The 20,426-nt window shown below is 32.7% G+C and overlaps 1 protein-coding gene across 11 annotated transcripts in view; it reads left to right on the plus strand.

The window, feature by feature from the left end:
- Nucleotides 1–20,426, plus strand: part of rg (A kinase anchor protein rugose) — a 620,520-nt gene that overhangs the window by 267,871 nt on the left and 332,223 nt on the right. For all 11 annotated transcript variants that reach the window (XM_088271658.1, XM_088271653.1, XM_088271655.1 and 8 more), the window contains exon 5: nucleotides 95–190. In XM_088271658.1, coding sequence (XP_088127784.1) covers nucleotides 95–190 — 96 coding nt within the window. The remainder of the gene's footprint in view (nucleotides 1–94; nucleotides 191–20,426) is intronic.

A 20,426-nucleotide genomic window follows, 5' to 3' on the forward strand; every position in this document is an offset into this window, starting at 1 on the left:
TTCTCATAATATCATTCTGAGTAGGTACCAAGTATTTTTTTTCAGTGAATTTTTATCCACGTGTTTTAACGTTTTAATTTCTTCCTTTTTTCAGCCGAGGCACTCTGCTAAACTCCTAAACGTCCTTCGCCAGATGCCACACAGAAACGGTCCAGATGTATTCTTCAGCTTCCCTGGGCGCAAAGGATCTGTGAGTCAATTTTCTTTTTTCTTTTTTTTTGTATTCAAAGACGAACATTAACAATGGACAAATTTACACGTTTCCAATATTTTAAACGTATCCAAATACTTGTTCACTGGATTATCTCTGGATTATCGCTGGATTAATCTAGATTATCTTCACTTAGCAGTTATTTTTACATTTTTGTCATCACTACAGATGTGAAAAAGAACATGGAAAGAAGATTTATTTCAACTAGAGCATTACATTATTACAAAAGCTTTTGACAAGTTTTTCGGTTATTAATACAGCCACCACTACTGTGTAAAACAAATTTATGAGGCGAATGTAATTGGTAACAAAAACAGAGGAAGACCGAGGAAAACTTGGCACGATCAGGCATGCGAAATACTGGAAAGTGGTCAGGTTAGGAGTCGTAATAATCGTCGGGTATGTATGACTAAATGCATGAACGTGTAAGAGGCGAAAAATGTTTGCAAAGACAGAGTGGTGTGGCGTTCTATTATCTCTACCTACCCCTGCGGGGAAGTGACGCGATGGTTAGTTTTGAAAATTTCATTTAATCTTTTATTTTTGCTTCACTCAGGATCTTTAATACTAGCCGCCACAGAGCGGCTAACAGTCCTTTTTTGTATATTAAGGTGTTAGGCCAAACCAAAAGTCGACTTTCGCAAACATTGTCCCTAAAGCGATGGTCTTTAGGGATGGATCAAATATTAAAAACCTTAGTAGGTTGCCTAAGTAGGGTTCAGGTTATTAGGGTCAGGGGCTGTGTGATATTTACATAAGACCACGAAACACAGAAGCCACAATTTCGGCTTTACTCATCTTGAAACGGGATACATGTGATCGGTGGGTACTTCCTTTGTTAATATTATATTCTCATTTTTATTTTATTACACCAGACTACTTCTACCTTACCAAGTACGTTGGTTTTCCCTTTGATACAAATAATGATAATGTCATATTATTTTTTAACATCTCATCAAAGATGAAGAAGAATATGGAAGTCTGGGCATTTACGGAGCTGACGACCGTCATAGGCTGATTCAAGTGATCACTTTACATTCACCAATATTAAACATTCACCAGTTCTACCCTTCATTGACAACCACACTACTCAAATTCTTGGAAGTTCTTTATATATGAACCAATCAAGAATCCTAGTACTTGAATCACTAGAACTTCACTAGAGACATCTATTGGTGAGATGAAAAGAAGCATTTTATTGAGTAGAAACTCTTTTAGTATGTGAGGTCCGAATCCTGGATTATAATCACACACACGAGAAACGCCAAAAAATATAATTTTCATTTTTATTATTTAATCTTATAATTTGACTAATTTATTTATTTTTTAATTATCTCTTATTTTAATTGGAAATAATCAGATTTGTGAACAAGTATTTGGACACACTTAAAATGTTATTCAATATTGTTTGACATTTTATCGTGGAAAACTTATACCGTGACAACGTTCAATTATATTTGAATAATTTTTTATTTGAAAAATAATTGCCAAAAACTGCTATTTACGACGATAAAAATGGTATAAGGATTCTTGCTTTTTTATTTTTTTTACAAAATTTTTAGTAATATTAGTATATAACCACTGACCGTTACGGTGAGTGGTTATATTGTAGGTACTAATACTAAAAAAATATATATTAAAGTAAAAATGACTAACCGCAATGTAAATTCTTTAAATATTAATGATATTTTAGAATAATATAACGATTTATTCAATTTTTCGGACATTAATTAAGAATTAAAATAAAAATAATATAAAATATCTCCTAATTGGAGATAATCCAAATTTGTGAACAAGTATTTGGACACACTCAAAATATATTCCACGTCATTTATCGCACAAAAGGTGATAAAATAAACCACTCTCTGATTCTGCCACTTAAACTTTCACCGAGCGGTTTACTAAACATCTGCCTTGTTTAATAAAAGCTCCATTAGAGACTTTTATAAGCGCAGGACCGGTGATACTGTCTGCTTCGTCTCATTTCATCCTTTTTTATACTCAACTCGACTAGACCAGGGTCGCTGGTGGCATTACACGGCAAAACTTTATCCTATTTCTAGACTTGCCTCAGCAATTCGACCCAACAACGGAAAATATTTTTATGTTTAAAATACCAGCCTGTATTGGAGGAATTGATATGTTAGACATTCTGGTGATCAAATTGAGTATCTTGTTTTTGATGTTATTTAATATATCAGTTAGCTCACACTTTCCAGATGTCTTATTGACGATATATCGCTCACTCCTTTCAACAACGTCATATATCAAAAATCGTAAATTTTTAGTTGTGCATATTTTCGGAATGCCCAGAAAATTCGCTACATCCCAGCAAAAGCGGCATATTTTTAATTTAATACTTACCCGCTGCAGGGCAAAATGTGTTGTTTTTTGCATTTTGAAGAAAAGGTATTGTTTAATATTTTTTTTTAAATATACTTAATATTTTTCAAATGGAGAAAAAACCTTCAGGTTTTACCTAAAAAGATCCGTTGCACAGTAAAGAGTTCAATGAGTGACTTGATATTTATTTTTAATACATTTTATTATATTTTTTAAACTTTAAAAACGATCTCCTGAAAAATCATGTTTTTTGATAAATGACGTTCTTGAAAGGAGCGAGCGTTTTGTGTATTTATACTTATGAAATAATAATAGTTCATGAAAACCTTAATGACTTTAAAGTACTTATTTTAATTTAAAAGCATAAATTAAAATAAGTACTTTAAAGAATATTTATTACATGAAAATATTTTATTCTAAACGATCTCCTGAAAAATCATGTTTTGTGATAGATGACGTTGTTGAAAGGAGTGAGCGATGTAATGTCTCCGATGGAATGAATTCTGTGTTTGCAAATATCTCCTTAACAATGGAATTAATATTTTTTTATTAAAATTATAACCACGCCGATTGCATTCGTCCGCTGGCCCTACGGCTTAAATTAATCGGCCTTCTTGGCCTCTTGTTGTTTGGCCTTGCCGGCCTACATCAATTGTGCCTTTCGCATTATTTTACCATCTCGTACATAATTGACACTTTTGCCCTTATTTCTTAAGTTTAACCCCCTTAGCCACTATTTTGAAGGTATGTATGCGCAATCTCGCAGTCGAGGTATTTTCATAATCAACGTTTACCCAACCCTTTCACGCCGCCCGTCATGATGCTTGGTTCATTTATTATCCTTTCTATAGTGGTTTTCCGGCTACACAACAAAATTTCGACCATTTATTATTAAATTATATTTTACATGCCTACGCAAAATTGCAAAACCACACTTTTTAACATCAGCGCATTTTTTAAATCCCAGAAAACCAGACATTTTTTTAAATTCAACGGTCAATCATTAAAATTAAGCACTGCATGGATTTTTTTAAACTTTTGTAAAAATTAAAGAAATATTGATAAGTATTGGCTGAAATTTGTTTAATTTTTTTTATTATTAAAAAACCCGAGTAGTAGACGACTGATGAAAATTTAATAAAAACTTTCTCATAATTTGATGGTTATCTTGCGTTTAAAAAAAATAAAGAAAACATCAATTGTTCGCTTCTGTAGTGTAATGATGCGTGTTTAGTTCCCTGGAAGTCCCAGGTTCGATTCCCGATGAATAAATATGAATTATTTAACACTCTAATATGGTATTTATTAAATATATATGTACCCTGGACTGGTCCCTGAAGAGCTTTGCCTTAAGTATAGTACCTTGCCTTCACGATAACTCTGCGTCAATACAATACAGTACCCTATGCACCATTGGGTGCTGATAAGGGTTAGAAGAAGATTAATTAAATATCAATTATGTAGTTTTTTCTACAAATATTTTATTTGATCAGTGGCTGGGTTTCGTTGAAACCGATACCATCAGTTATGATTATTTTGATTATAAGTGCTATGGCAGTGACGTGTAGTATTGTTTGCATGCATGGTGTACTTATTGTCCTGAGGAAGAGACGAGTACGTCTCTAAATTGGTAGACAAAAATCTCGGTGAGTGGTTTACTAATATTACTAACATTTTTGTATGAATAGTTCGCTTTGTAAGTCAAAAGAAAAACATCTAGAAGTCGTAAAGTTTTCTCGAAATGGGTTAGGCACGACTTGTAAATGTACCGTGTCGTAGTCACTATTCGCCGTTCGCTTTGAAGCGAGTAATTAGTTTTGGATCATTACCTTACACTAAACTTTCTCTTCCCGCGGACAAATGGAAAACAGACTCTCTTCCTGCTAAAAGGGTGGATCCGTCATTTAACTCCTCTGTAGAGAACAGTATAAATTTTCAACTTATTTATTGATTTGGCGTTTAATTTGTAGAACTCCATTTTAATTTATGTATTTATTGCTAATTCAAACACAGATTTTATGAGTTTGCTAAGTTGTATTTTAAATATATAAATAAAACCCTTATCTGCACCCCAATGGTGCATAGGGCACTGCTTCATATAAACGCAGTGTTATCTTGATCGTTTACATATGAAGGAAAGGTGATCAGCCCTCCGCTTCAGGTACCAGTCCAGGGTATTATTAAATAAATATAAGAGTGAAAAAATCACTTATATTTATTTGACCCCCTCTGGGAATCGAACCCGGGACCTCCAGAACGGTAGCCGAGCGTGCTGACCATTACACTATAGAGGTGGACAGTTGTATTTTACTGTTAAAAAACACATAAAAATTAATATTGTAAATGTGTACAAAATTAATTACGTGTGGTTTTGTTATATGTAATAAAATAACAACCATGTAATTTTTTCCACATGAATTTTATTTGACCAACAACCGGGTTTCGTCGTTACCGACATCGTCAGACTGGTTTTGTAATATTATATAATGTATTTAAAATTAATATTGTAATATTAATCAAATATTGTGTCATCGAAATTCTCAAACGATTTTTCTACTCCAAAATACAACACCAAGCAATCTCAGCAAAACTTCAAATATTTGGCAATCAAACATTTCAATAAACTCCCTAAAGAAATAAAAAAAAAAAGATTATTAAAAAATACTTAAGAAAAAAATTAATGCTCTATACATTTAAATCTTGAAAAAATATACAAAAAAAGACTATTATATCTTTTATTATATAACATTAAACCACGAGTGTAAGTCCCTCTCCAAGCACAAGAGCACAGTCTCTTTTATGGAGAGGCACAGCGAATCGAAATATAAAAGTTCTCCATATGTATAAATTATTCAAATGTATTATGTTATAAATAAAAATGTAAATATATTAAATGAATAAAAATAAAAAAATAAATATGAATTGTATAGCTATTTAAGGACCCTCAGTCCATTTAACATCAGATTTGTTTGAAAATGCCATAACTAGGCGAAACAATTGTCTTAATATTAATTTTTATCTGTTTTTTTTTACAATAAAATAAAACTTAGTAGACTCATTAAATCTGTGTTTGATTTAGCAATTAATACATAAAATAAATTTTCAAGGTAGGGTATCATTATCCAAAAGTTTAATTTTTTAGGAGACACAGTCTGAAATAACATTTTTTTAAAGATACTTCAATTTTGACCAGTTGATTAATAACAATATTTTAAATATTAAAATCAAAAACTGATTTTTAGAGTCTTCTAAGTTGTATATATTTTTTTGTAAAAACATATATAAAAGTGATCATGTTTTTAAAAACAGTGTCCGTCAATGGTTGCTCCTCGTTGGTAGGGACAAGGTGGGAAGAGAATTAATTAGAGTCCAGGCTTAATATTTGTAATTATTTTATTGTAAAACCTTTCCACTGTAAATTCTTATTGTATCTTTTATGTGTAATGTAAATAATCTAGTAATTAAAAAAAATATATTAACATGTTAGTATTTCGGCTCAACACAGGCCATGCCTAACGAGCCGTAATACATCATCATCATCATCAGCCTGTGTCCGTCCACTGTTGAACGTAGGCCTCCCGCATGAGTCTCCATCTTCTTCGATCCTCCGCCTTTCGCATCCAGGTCACTCCCGCTATTCTTCTTATATCGTCAGTCCATCTTGTAGGGGGTCGGCCGATGCTTCGTTTGCCAGTTCTTGGGCGCCATTCCAATACTTTTCTTCCCCATCGACCGTCGTCTCTTCGACAGATATGTCCTGCCCATTGCCACTTGAGTGTGCCTATTCGTTGGGTAGCATCCACTACTTGAGTTCTTCTGCGTATTTCCTCGTTTCGGATTCTATCTTTTAGCGATATTCCGAGCATGGATCTCTCCATAGCACGCTGGGTGACTTTTATTTTATGAGTAAGACTTGCTGTTAGGTTCCACGTCTCTGCGCCGTAAGTTAATACAGGGAGGATGCATTGGTTAAATGCCTTAGTTTTTAGACATTGCGGAATTTTCGCTTTAAAAATGTACTTTAGTTTTCCAAATGCTGCCCATCCCAGTTGTATGCGCCTGTCGATTTCTTTTGAGAAGTTATTTCGCCCAAGTTGTATTACTTGTCCCAGATAGGTATAGTCGTTTACAACCTCTATTTGTGTTCCTCCAATGGAAATAGGGTCAAAGGTCTGGGAAATATGACTATTGATCATGGCTTTTGTTTTATCCATGTTCATTTTCAGACCAATTTTATTCGATACTTCATTAAGGTCGTAGAGCATGTCTTGAAGCTTGTCGGGTGATTCGGCTATTAGCACTATGTCATCTGCAAATCGGAGGTGAGAAATGTACTCTCCGTTAATATTTATTCCACGTTTCGTCCAGGACAGCAGTTTAAAGATATCTTCTAGGGCGTTTGTAAAGAGTTTTGGAGATATGACATCTCCTTGTCTAACACCTTTGTTTATAGATATATTGTTGGTGCTATCATGGAGCTGGACCATCATTGTTGCAGATTTGTATAGAGATTTTATTATCTCTATATACCGATAATCTATTTTGCAGCGTTGTAGTGAATCTAGTACTGCCCATGTCTCGATTGAGTCAAATGCCTTTTCATAGTCTACAAAGGCAAGGCAGAGTGGCTGATTATATTCTTCGGTTTTCTGTATGATCTGTCTTAGCGTGTGGATATGATCGATAGTACTAAAGCCTTTCCTAAATCCGGCTTGCTCTCGAGGTTGGAATTCATCAAATCGACCCGTAAGCCTATTTGTTAAAATTCTGGAGAATACTTTATATACATGGGAAAGAAGGGAAATGGGTCGGTAGTTTTTGAGTAGTGATTTATCCCCTTTTTTGTGGAACAATATCACAATACTCGTACTCCATGTCGCCGGGGTTTCTCCATGTTCTATTACCTTGTTGAATAGTTTTTTAAGCTCTTTCAACAGAGGGGTTCCTCCTACTTTCAGGAGCTCAGATGTAATTCCGTCTTCTCCAGGGGCTTTGTTGTTTTTAAGTTGTTTTAGGGCCGATTTAATTTCGAATATACTTATATCTGGGATGTCTTCAGACCAGTGCTTTGTGAGAGTAGCCCTCTTGTCGTCCGCAGCTCTGTCAATAGGATTTGGTATCGTAGATGAATACAATAACCCATAGAAATGTTCTATTTCCTTCAGTATATCATTAAGATTTGTTGTTATCTTCCCATCGTGTGTCTTTAGTTTGGAAAGTTGGGCCTGTCCTATAGAGGTGTGTCTGCTAAATGCATTTGACCCTCGGCCTTGTGCAACAATCTCCATGATATACTGTGTGTTTGAACGACGAATGTCAAATCTCATGGATTTTTTCACTTTTTTGTTCAGGGTATTGTAGTCTTGGATGCTTCTGCTTTTACGACGTTCGTCCATGAGAGCTATCGTTTTGTCTGAGAGTTTTGACCCTTTTTTCTTTTTGCACTGCTTTATGACTTTTTTGGCAGTTTCTTTAATGCTATTAACGATTCTGTCGTTAAGTTTATTGACGTTGTCAGTGTCATCAATCTCTTCCAGTGCTGCGAATCGATTTTGTAGTTCAAGCTGAAAAATTTCCTCAAGCTTGCTCTGAACATTTAACGGACGTATTACTTTTTGTTTTATCAGCTTTTTCCTTTCTAGTTTGATGTCTAAGTGCACAGTACTTCGAACGAGACGGTGGTCACTTCCGGTACTAAAACATTGCATCGCTGAGACATCAGTGACTATGCTCATCTTATTGGCCATAATAAAATCAATTTCGTTTTTTATGTTACCATCCGGGCTTCTCCAGGTCCATTTGCGTTTTGGTTTTTTCTTGAAAAATGTGTTCATGCAAAACATTTTGTTAGCATGTAGAAAGTTTACCAGCATCTGACCTCTGTTATTCCGGAGTCCGGTTCCAAATTGTCCTAATACATATTATAATTAAAATATAAAAAATGTATCTATGTACCTAAAAACAAAAATTCAAAATAAAATTCGTGTCAATTGTTTTGTCAATTAAACTACTGTCGTTTGATAATGCCCTAACAAGGCGAAATAAGCATTAAAAAAATATAAAAACACAACTTTGTAGACCCTAAATATTGTTGTTTGCTTTTAATATTTACGTTTACAATATAAATCATGGAGTACTAAAAATTAAACTGCCAATCATTAAATAGATTTATAACAATAAAAATTAATAATAACAAAATAATAAAACCCTTATCCGCACCCCAATGGTGCATAGGGCACTGTGCCATATTAACGCAGTGTTATCTTGATCGCGTACACACGAAGGAAAGGTGATCAGCCCTCCGCTTCAGGTACCAGTCCATGGTTATATTGAATAAATATTACAGTGAAAAAATCACTTATATTTATTTTACCCCCCTTGGGAATTGAACCCGGGACCTCCAGAACGGTAGCCGAGTGTTAATATTAATTAACAAGTTTTTTTTTTATATTTATACATGTATTTTTTATTTATACACACCGATGGGAATGGCATTTGGACTTCAAGGTATATAACCGCCGTTGCGTAAATTCTACCGCTGAATTATGGACGCTGTAAATAATTATCACTAATTCTCCTAAAAGTATGATGAAAAATTTGCCTTTTTAGGGAGTCGAGTCGCTGTATTTAACTGGCCACTTATCCCGTGTGGTTTTGTCGATCCCGGTGACTTTTGTAAGTACCGCCCAATGCCAGGACGAAAACAAAAAGTTTAAAGCCTGCCTCTTTTATCAGGGAATTATAAATTAAACGCTTCCTTCATCCCTCTTTTGCCACGGGGAAGGCAAATCCACAGAGCGGAAACTTCGAGCGAGACACAATTAAGCCTTTATTAAAAAAGTGCTTCCTTTTTCATACGTGAAACGGTTTCTATTTACCCCTAAACGATGCTAATATGTATACGGAATTTCGTTTAAATGGATGTGGTGACCTCAATACTTGTATTTACTCGTTTCGAATTAATTTACGCTCCAATTGTGATTATTATTATATTTTTTATTTAAGGAAATACATATTTATTTTGCTTAAACCTCCCCGTATCGTTTATAAGATATATTTATAGAGAATTAAATTTCAAGTTATACGTTTTTCATTTATCGATTCTAGAATCGTTTTGTGGTAATATCTGTCCATTTTTAATATTATTTCTTGATAAATATCATTATTACTTAAAATATATTGTGAATCATATATCGATGCTTTGTGTTTAAGAAATAATGTTTTTTTTACAGTTCGTTTATTATTTCATAGATAACTAGCACACACATGTATGGTAACAATAAAAATTTATAGTCTTCAGCATTTGAAACAATGAAATTTTATTACAATGTGAAAAATAATAAACCCACACTTAACAATATGACAATGAATTGAGGCCCATTGTCCTTTTTCCCACCGATAAAAATTAAGAAACAACTTCTACTCTCTCTATATCCTGCAACATTTCTAAATAACTTAGAACGCACCTAACTCTAAAATTTATACTAAGCTTCACGTAAGCTTCGCGTATGGCATATTTTGGTTATGATGCTAAATACTTTGAAACACGAGTCTTAATAGAATTCAATAAATAATAGCTGATAAAAAAAATCTTCATAATAATAAAAAAATGGAAAAAAGAAGAAAAATGTCCCTCTGTGATAACAAGAGCTGTCTCTTTTTTGGAGAGGCTGAGTGCAACGAAAATTATAGGATTGTATTAAGTAGAAATTCAAAGAAATTGCATTAACAAAATGTAACTATTTTTAATATTAAAAAATGGTCGTAACCAAGTAATATTCAAATTTAAAAAAATGTGTAGGTTTTTGTTAAGCGTACCTTTTCAAATACATTAGGCACCTTATTGATCTGTGCTAGATTGATGAATTTTCTTATTAAAACCCTTTTCACCATAAACAACCCTGTATATATGTAATTGATGTATTTTCCCGACGTCAAAGCGGTTCCAACCAAAAACTAAAAGAATTTAAATTTATCGCTTTGTAATCAAGGACTTATTTTTTTTACATATTCCTTTTGCACAAAACGATAAATATCATTAATTTTGAACTCTGAAAATATGCATTCCTGTTATTATATTGTTTGGTTTTATATATTACATTACCTCTTGAGATATTTCTTGATTACTTTCTGTTAACGTGTTTTTTTAATATATTTTTGTTTGTTTGTGAATTTCATAAATATCATAATTATTTTCGTAGAACCTAAGTTAATTTATTCTCAACCCCCTTCTTAACACTTTTCTCAATGACTTGTCAACTGCCAATGGGGACTTTTGACACGTTTGACACCCCAGCCATCATCCGCCTCAAAATAATTGATAAAATTTCCATCAAAATCGTTGGAAATATTAATGAAATCGGCTAAACTTTTGTTCAGTAGTTATAACTTTCGACTTGTCGGTATAACTTTCATTGCCTGTGTTTTCAAAAGCCGACACAACTTTGCCACCACATTTCTCCGTATTTTTTGAAGTTTAAAATTGATTGTTTTTTTTTAATTTCATTTATTTCTCCTTCAGTAATCATGCTGTTTTCCTTTGAAATGTTATGTTTGAACTGGATTTTTAACAGTTAATTGATGAAACATTTTTTTATCTTAAATTGTTTTTTTTGGATGTTAGACAATAGTGTCGATATTAGAGTGATTATGCCATTTGTCTACCCTTGTTTCCCAAATTTAACATGACAAATACTACAAAGCACCACGAATATATAAAGAATTCACCCTTTCATCAATAGTAAGGTAGAGAAAAGAATGGTTATAAGATGGTATGGGCACATAGGACGCAGAGAACCTGATCATATTGTGAACCAGGCAATCGCCGTGGATCTTTCCCGAAACACATCTAGAGGGAGACCTAAAAATTTGTGGATGTTACAGAAAGATATATGATTCGAACTATGGCTCAGGTGACGTTGTCCACGATAGAAGGACCTTCAACCTGAGAACCATGAGAGCTGACCCTAACATTCTACAGATACGATAAGTTGAGATGTTGCCAGGAAGAAAAAAAACGCAGCTTCATAGCTGTAGCTAGTTTTTAGAGTTAGTTGGACGTCAGTTCGTTAAAAAGTCCTAAATATAATTCCGGACTCATTCCTTACTTCTTTATCTGGTTTTCTCTTGGATGAGGATCACATTCTTCCTTTACTGTTCTTCTCTTCTATTCTAGACTCTCTATTCAATTTTTTTTGAGACTCTGCAACTCTTACTGCTTATTCTATAGGTGTGCCAGTTTCTATCCTGAATGATTTGTGATCTAGTTCCTTTTTAAATGTTTCTTACGACACCAAACTACATATTGTCACATTCTCTTACTCGGTCATCGTGTGATGACCAATACATCAGAATTCAAATTTTCATCAATCTTTACAGAAGACCTATATCATTTAAACGGATCTTAACTTATTAGTATTCACATTTTGGTATCACAAGATACAGAAGAATATGAAAGTGTGGGTATTTACTGGGCCTTGTTTATACTCAGACTTCCATATTCTTTCATTAATTGATTCGGCAGTCTTTTTGTGGTAAAATCTATACATTTTTAATTAATGTTTTGTATTGTCAATACCACCATCAATAGTGATTTTTACTATGTGTAAACTCAATTAAAAATTCACTAGTCTTCTTTATGTATATTGAGAGGTAATTTTATTTTAAATAACTCCTAAAATAAGTGGAAAAACCCAGATTTATGAACAAGAATTTCGGATTCACCCAAATGTTTTGAATGTTATTTTTCACATTACATATATGTAAATCTAAGTATTTTTTAATGTAAATCCAATACCCTTGATATTTTTCTAAATAATTGTTTCTCTCCATTTTCCTTTGATTGCTCGCACGCGTGAAAGCCTTTTCATTTTGAATTTGAGTAATATTATTAATTTCCCACGACCTTACAAATAATACGGCGGTAAGCAACACACACATACGACCGTATTCTATCACGTCTGATTAACTTAAACAAATGAGTTCCATCCTTCAGCTGTTTATCTTGTTTAAATCCTGAAACTAAGCATATAAAGCAGTGGCGTGCCACATTTCAGTGCCGAAGTCGAAGTTTATAATGAATGTGAAGATTACGACAACCTTAGCAGATGTTATTTAGACATTATTCTAAAGGCACATGCTTGATTTCAGAAGCTTACGCGTACGTGATTTATAATATCAAATTTTATCGTAATGACTTTTACGGTAGGTATGCTCGGATATAATTATATATTTAATCGTGAGGAATATGTTTTACATTGATATTAAGAGGAAAAAAATAATTTTTGTTTCACATATACAGTACAATTTTGTGAAAAATCAAATTATATAATGTACATACTACGTAACGATTGATTTTCAATGTAACGTAAGAACTAGTCGCAGAGAAAACGTAATCTCTAACGTCATACGTCAACTTTGTCATACGTAATATTATTTCAGAAATCAAATTAAAGTGTATAAGTAATAATAATAATAATAAATGGATGAATATATTATCAAAAAAATATTGTTGACTACAATTTTATATGAAATTTTTTAACTTCTAGATATATTGATCTAACTTGTAGCACAGTGCGCGCGAGTTCACATAAGCCATATATGGTGATGAATGAGGAAAGCTTTAATTAAGCAGAGACTCATTCAATTTGTAGGTATGTGAGGTTCGAATAGATAATTCAGATTTGTGAACAAGTATTTAGACACACTCAAAATAAATAATATAGTTTTCGTACATACTAAAATTTTGTGAAAAAAATCTCTGTAATTTTTGCGATTTCCGGGAATCGAACCCATGATACCAGATTGCGTAAGAGCGCCTTAATTTATAAAAATAGAAAAAAAAAATTAAAAATTTAAATGAAATAAATTATAAATTTGCGCAATGGCTCCTATTATAATAATTAAAGAAAACACTTTGTTTTTTACCACTTGAGTTTTATTATAGACTACGTGTTTCAGAAGTTAAACTTCCATCATTCAGGTCTGTATAATAACTAAAATATAAAATATAAAATTTTTCTATAAATAAGGATAGGGGAAAGTAAGGGGAAGGGGTTAGTCAAGGAACTAAAAAAGGAAGGCTCCTATTATATTTTTTTTTTCCAAATTACCTTATCCGTTTTTTTTGTAATATAAAATTTTCGCAGAAACGTGCGCCACTGCGCTAAATTTCGGTCTCCGGGATTTGATATTATTTTAACTTCTTACATGGAGCGAATGTTTGGCTTTCCGCTTGTACCGCGATAAGCAAGAAATTTGGGGAACACACGGATTAGCAGGGCTCAGCGGGAACTTTATCATTTAATCTCCTCCGCAAAGGAACGTGCCGTGTTACCGTTAAGAACACTCGTGCATTGTTAATGGGGAGAGTGTTCTGGATCTGGGGTCGGCAACGTGAGGCTCGCGAGCCACATGTGGCTCTTTCAAAGCAATTTGACTTTTTTACATTTTTTTTTTAATAATCTGTGCGCAAAAGAAATTACAATATTTAAATGTATAAATATAAAACAAATATTAAAAAAAACCTTATCCGCACCCCAATGGTGCATAGGGCACTGCATCATATAGACGCAGTGTTATCTTGATCATTAACACAAGAAGGAAAGGTCATCAGCCCTCCGCTTCAGGCACCAGTTCAGGGTAATATTGAATAAATATTACAGTGAAAAAATCACTAATATTTATTTTACCCCCCCCCCCCTGGGAATCGAACCCGGGACCTCCAGTATGGTAGCCGAGCGTGCTGACCATTACATTACGGAGGCGGACAAAGTTAAAGACTTAAGTTTTATTCGGTCTTCTTTATTTTCATAAATTTTAAATATTTACTAAAATGACTTAGTCAATATTTTTACATTACTCCTAAATACAGAGTGCAATGATTTCGAGAACCATACCGATATCTGTAAAATGTCACTTCCTAACTATAAAGTAATACTAATTACAATATTTCAGACTATTGCAAAATTCCTTGTTTTTATATGTTCATCGTTGTTTAGATAAGTTTTTACAATACCCCTGTACACCGAATGCAAAACCTTGGCATTGATTTCGAGGACCATATCGATATCTGAAATATGTCACTATGAAGCAATAATAATTACAATGTGTCAGGCTAATGCATAATTCCTTGTTTTGTATGTTCATCCTTGTTTAGATAAGAACTTTTTGAACCAATAATATACTTAAAAAGAAAAAATTGCATTTTATTTTATGATAAAGTATACAACATGTAATAAATTATGTACAAATTGGCTAAGTCCGTTAAATTTTTTTTAAAAAGAATAGAAATCATAGAATGTTAAAATATTCCTTTAAATTTTTTTTGACCACCAGAAAACAATGTTTATTTAAATAGAAAACGGCGTTATCAAAATTATTTTGGTGCCAATTTATACATATATGATAAATGTATAAATTTGACCAAAAAAGTATCTCTGAAAAATTTTGGATTCGGCAGTCACTTTGTGGTAAAATCTATCCATTTTTAATTTTAATTTTTCTTAGTATGTATCACTAATTTGTCAATTCTATTGTGACACGTGTTTCGGTGCATTCCGCTTTATTTTCAAACACCGTATTTACATACGGTGTTTGAATATGATGCGGAATTTAGCAAAACACGTGTCACAACGGATTTCAAGAAATAGTGGTAAAACCAAAATTAAAAATTAAAATCTGTTATTTAAAAAATACTTATAGGTTCTTTTAAACATTCAATAAATCAAATTAAATTATTGTAATTTAATAATTGCCTCCCCAAAAAATTCCAACCCGTTTAGCTACTCACGTTTGGCTCTTGTTTGGTCCTAGAGGTTGGCGACCCCTGTTCTAGAATGTGGCTTACGACCCACCGCACGATGTTCATATTTTATGTGGCTAGCTTGTTGCTTGTTGCCCGGCGACCCTTTTCTCTTATTCGGATGTTTAACCGCGGTATTTCTTGTCGAATTAAGGTCATTACTTATTGACGATCGTAATTTCTGTGAAAATGCGATCGTTTAATGCCAAAAAATGTGTCGGGTTGTCGTCCCGTGGTTAGTGTCGCGACTTTTGTCAGAGTTTCGGACGTTCGTTAGAATTTCTGGGTTCGAACCCACTCTACCACAATTCGATACCTATTTCTAATAATGAGCCGCTTAGGCTCACAGAAATAATATGAAATTGAAATATTTGTGTAAATAATAAAAACAAAAATATTTCTCTTTTTTTTAAATATAATACTTTGTTCAAAATCTCAAATTTCCTCAAGTTTTTCACAGATTGCTTCGAAATTTCGACGCGATATTGCATGCGTATTGAACATATTGCATTAATTTTTTAAACCAGTGATACGCAATGTCATATTCAATTTTTATTTTTTATTTTTTATTTCAAAACATATTACAGACATAAGTCATATATACATATAACATTCCCGATGAGTAATTTCTGTTTCTCATTTTGGGACACGGGAACAAGACTGGAACACAAATAATAAAGTAGCAAAAAATATATTTTTTAAATAACCAAAACTATTACATGGCATAATATAAAAACAATAAACAGGTATAATAAATAGGCATCAGAAGCATATTTAAAAGAAATAAATGCGAAAAACATAAGGTAAGAAGCATATTTAAAATAAACAAATGTGAAAATATAAAAAATTAGAAAATATAACAAATGAGAAAATATAAATCAGTCTTTTGTATTATGTTTATTACGTATGGTGATCATTTTCCCCCTTACTTTTCATATGCTCCTATTATCCTCTGTCCAACAGACGCCTGGAAGCTCCTAACCATCCCCTGCGGTTGAATAATATATTATTTCGAGCTCGGTCGGGTGATGGGACGTCACTAAGGCTGTGACGTCAGAAGAGCAGGCTTTAATGCACAGGGCTGATTGCAGGAGGGATGCATTCATTATTAAAAGCCTTCAGTGTCTGTTTAATGTTCTCATAAAACGGAGTGGAATATGAATTTTGAATGTTGTTCAATTATTTTCAAACTTTTTTAAAATTTATTTTGAGATATCCAAAACTGTTAAATTTAGCGTTTGGCTACCGTGCTAGAGGTCCTAGGTTCGATTCCCAAAAGGATTTTTTTTTAAAGATTTTCACTCTCATATTTATTTAATATCACCCTGGGCTGGTACAAAAATATCTGTAATGATCACCTTGCCCTCGTGCAATTAACTATCAAGATAACACTGCCTCAAAATGGTTCAGTGCCCTATGCACCATAAGGCATCTTAACTGCATCGTATGTGAACGGTGTTATGATGATCATTAAATACGTGAAGGACTGGTGATCAAGCCTTTGCTTCATATACCAGTCAAAGAAAAATGAGGGTTATCATTTATATTTATTTCAACCCCCTCTGGGAATCGAATGCAAGACCTTCAGCATGGTAGCCCAATGCGCTTATCACTACACCACGGAGGTAGGCGAGTACATATATTATGTATAATTATTATTGTCTTTATTTCAACCGTGTTTTTTTACCCTTTGCTGGACACACCTATCAAAAGACTATCGGAGCACAAATGTTATCCCAATACAAATTTCGGCGTTAGGGCCTTCGCTGTTGCAGTTCCCGTGACTTGGAACAAATTAACCATGAATCTGAGATCTATCCAGAATTATGCCGAGATTTGATCTTAACTCAAGATCTACGTTTCCTTATCTCCTATCCTTATCTCTCATCCATCAAACTTAACCTAAATTTTCTCTTTCACTTTTACCCGTAGACATTAATTGCATTGCGTTACTATCCAAACGTAAATATCTCATTGCAAAAATGTGCCTACGTAATATATAACGTAGTTTATAAAGCTCCCTTGAGGTGATTTCTTTTACAGAAACGACAGTATACTTGTATAAATTGGCCATTATTATTATTATTATTATAACGACTTGTCCATCTTTGTTTGCAAGCTATCCACTTCGTCTTCCGCTCTTACCCTTCGTTCTGCACCATTTAAAATTCAATTGGCGAATCTGAACCCTCTAAACTTTCTGATATCCGGTCCGGCAGTCTTCATGGCGCCGCTATGAGCTACTTCAAACTATCCAACTTTGGGCTGTAAATTAGCAATATCGTGTCAACTTTTGTAATATGCCCGTAATTCTTGTTGCGAATTTCTTAACTTATTTTATAAATGTCCAAACTCGATTTCGCCGAAAAGTTGTAAAGGCAGAATGTGCCCCTCTTTTGAGCCATCGACGCTTTAGGGGAATTACATCTTGTGACAAATTAATTTATCGATATTGTCGGAGAAAATTTCCGGTTCGGTAAGTTTTTCTGCAAGAGTCCTTCGGAAAGTTGACTAATCTTTTTAATCTGATCATTTTCTGTAACTTTGTGACGAATATTAATTCAAGAATAACTGATTTTGTTATTCGTTAAAATGTTTTTAAAAATTTCTATCATATCAAGTGGAAAATATAGAAATGAGAGTGCACACATTTATGTATATTGTATTAAATTTCTCAATACTTGTGGGCAAACAATATTTTTTCAGATTAGTGTTGTCTGAAAAGGAAAACATATAAATCATGTATACTGCTAGTGACTGACTACACGAGCATTAGAGACCATGGCTTTCAAAAGTAGAAAGCACAATATATATTTTTTTTAAATTTAAACTCTTGTATTGAGTTTTTAATTGAGTTGTTTTTCATTTCACACGACTAGTTTCAAAAATTACAGAGGTTTTAATCTACAGATCACAATTTAGGTATTGGTAGAGGTGGGTGGGGTTATAACTTGAAGGGGCGGGACTTGGTTTAATGGGAACATAGACAATAATGGTGAGGACATTTGGAAAAGCATATAATTAATTAATATTTTATCAGTAATTATTTTTTTTGCTGGTTAGTTTTTGAGATCACCTATACCTGTTGGTTGAAATGAATAATGGTCTTTAATACAGTTTTCCACAAAATTTTTCTGTTCAAGGTATACCTGCCAAATTAAGAAATTTCAGAGGCACATCGAAGAAGAAAAAAAAAAGTTTATTTAATACTTATTTATTATCAAAATATAATGAGAAAACATATAATATCATAACAAATTTTGTTTAATATCTTCACAAAACTAGACTATTTTGCGCGGCGCACACTTTTCGGGACAATGGTCTTATACAACATATACGTATATATATATATATATATATATATATATATATATATATATATATATATATATATATATATATATATATATATATATATATATATATATATATATATATATATATATATATTTATATATATATATTTATATATATATATATATATATATATATATATATATATATATATATATATATATACATATATATATATATATTTATATATATATATATATATATATATATATATATATATATATATATATATATATATATATATATATATATATATATAAACACACATATATATGTATCGGTAGTGTAATGGCAAAGGGGTGTATCTGTCAAATTTTTCATTTTCTAAATTTGTTCCACAAAATGTCTAAAATAGTGTATTCCATAATCTTGCAAAAGGATATAGCTGTAGTTGCAATACTTATTTAGTTTTATTAAGATATGTACATATAAAAATACATAAAACAAATGAGTCATTTAATTTCACAAGTATGTTTTTGCTCTCCTGTGAAATTTGGTCTGATACCGATTTACCCCTTTGCCTTTACGCTACCGATATATATATTTCGTGATAGTCATCCTCGCGTACTTAGGGTCGCGTTCATCCTAGACTTAGTATTGTTTAATCGCATATTCCAACATGTTTGTCACGTCACTTTATCGATTAACCTTTATTGATATGCTTCGCCGGTCAGAATAATAGTCTGCAAGTTACATAATCGTCTCGCTTTACGTTCGGCAGTTCTCCGTGGCGCCAGTTAGACGGGGTGGGTGGCTCCTACAGGACTTTATAGTCAAGGCTGTACACGCCTGGATATAGAGTAATAATAGCCTGGAAAACGGATACTCCCCAGGCCAGTATTAGGGCAATTTCCAATGGTTCGACTACCTACATTTTTTTTAATGAAATATTTTTTGTTTTTACAAATACATATTTAAATATACAAAATAGTTGGTAAATATACAATATTTGAAAATATAACATTTCTACCTCTGTAATAAAGTAGATACTTGTGTTTAGAGAGGGAGTTTGCTATAATACAAATTTGGAGAGGCTGATTGCAATAATACAAATTTACGACACTTGTATACATATTCCGACTGTTAAATTATCGGAAAGAGAAAATAACTTATTGGGTAATATATTCAAAATGAAATAAGGTTTGTTGGAATGAGTTCTACATTTATTTATGTTACTACGTGACGCGTTTCGTCTTCTTAGGACATTATCAAACACTGACTAAAATTCAATATGGAATTCTACCAACTGTCTGCAGTTACAATAAATAAGGGAAAATAACATTGTGTGTTCAAATTCATGTTGACAAAACTGGGTTATTCCGCTTGGGAGTTATTTTTACAATTTTGAAGTCTGGGTATTTACAGGGCTCGTGACCTATCATAGGCTGGTCAAGTGATCACTTTACACACGTGCAACATTCACCATTATACCTATGATTACTACTAACTCCTAAAAATAAATAAAATAACTCCTAAGTAGAGAAAACCCAGATTTTCGATCAAGTATTTGGACACATTCAAAATGTTGTACATATATATGTTTATATAATTATGGTTCATTCCTACAAAGTAATTACTTAAACCAGCTTATGACAATTCGTAGGCCCTGTCGTAGACCCAGACTTCAATATTCATATTCATCTATGTTGAGGTGACAAAAGTCGTTAAAAACAATAAAAATGTATTAAAAAAGAACTCCACGGACAAGACACACGA

The sequence above is a fragment of the Brachycentrus maculatus genome, unplaced genomic scaffold (genome assembly GCF_059751285.1).
Source record: "Brachycentrus maculatus isolate JH-2025_06_01 unplaced genomic scaffold, ASM5975128v1 h1tg000454l, whole genome shotgun sequence".
Classification (NCBI taxonomy): Eukaryota; Metazoa; Arthropoda; class Insecta; order Trichoptera; family Brachycentridae; genus Brachycentrus; species Brachycentrus maculatus.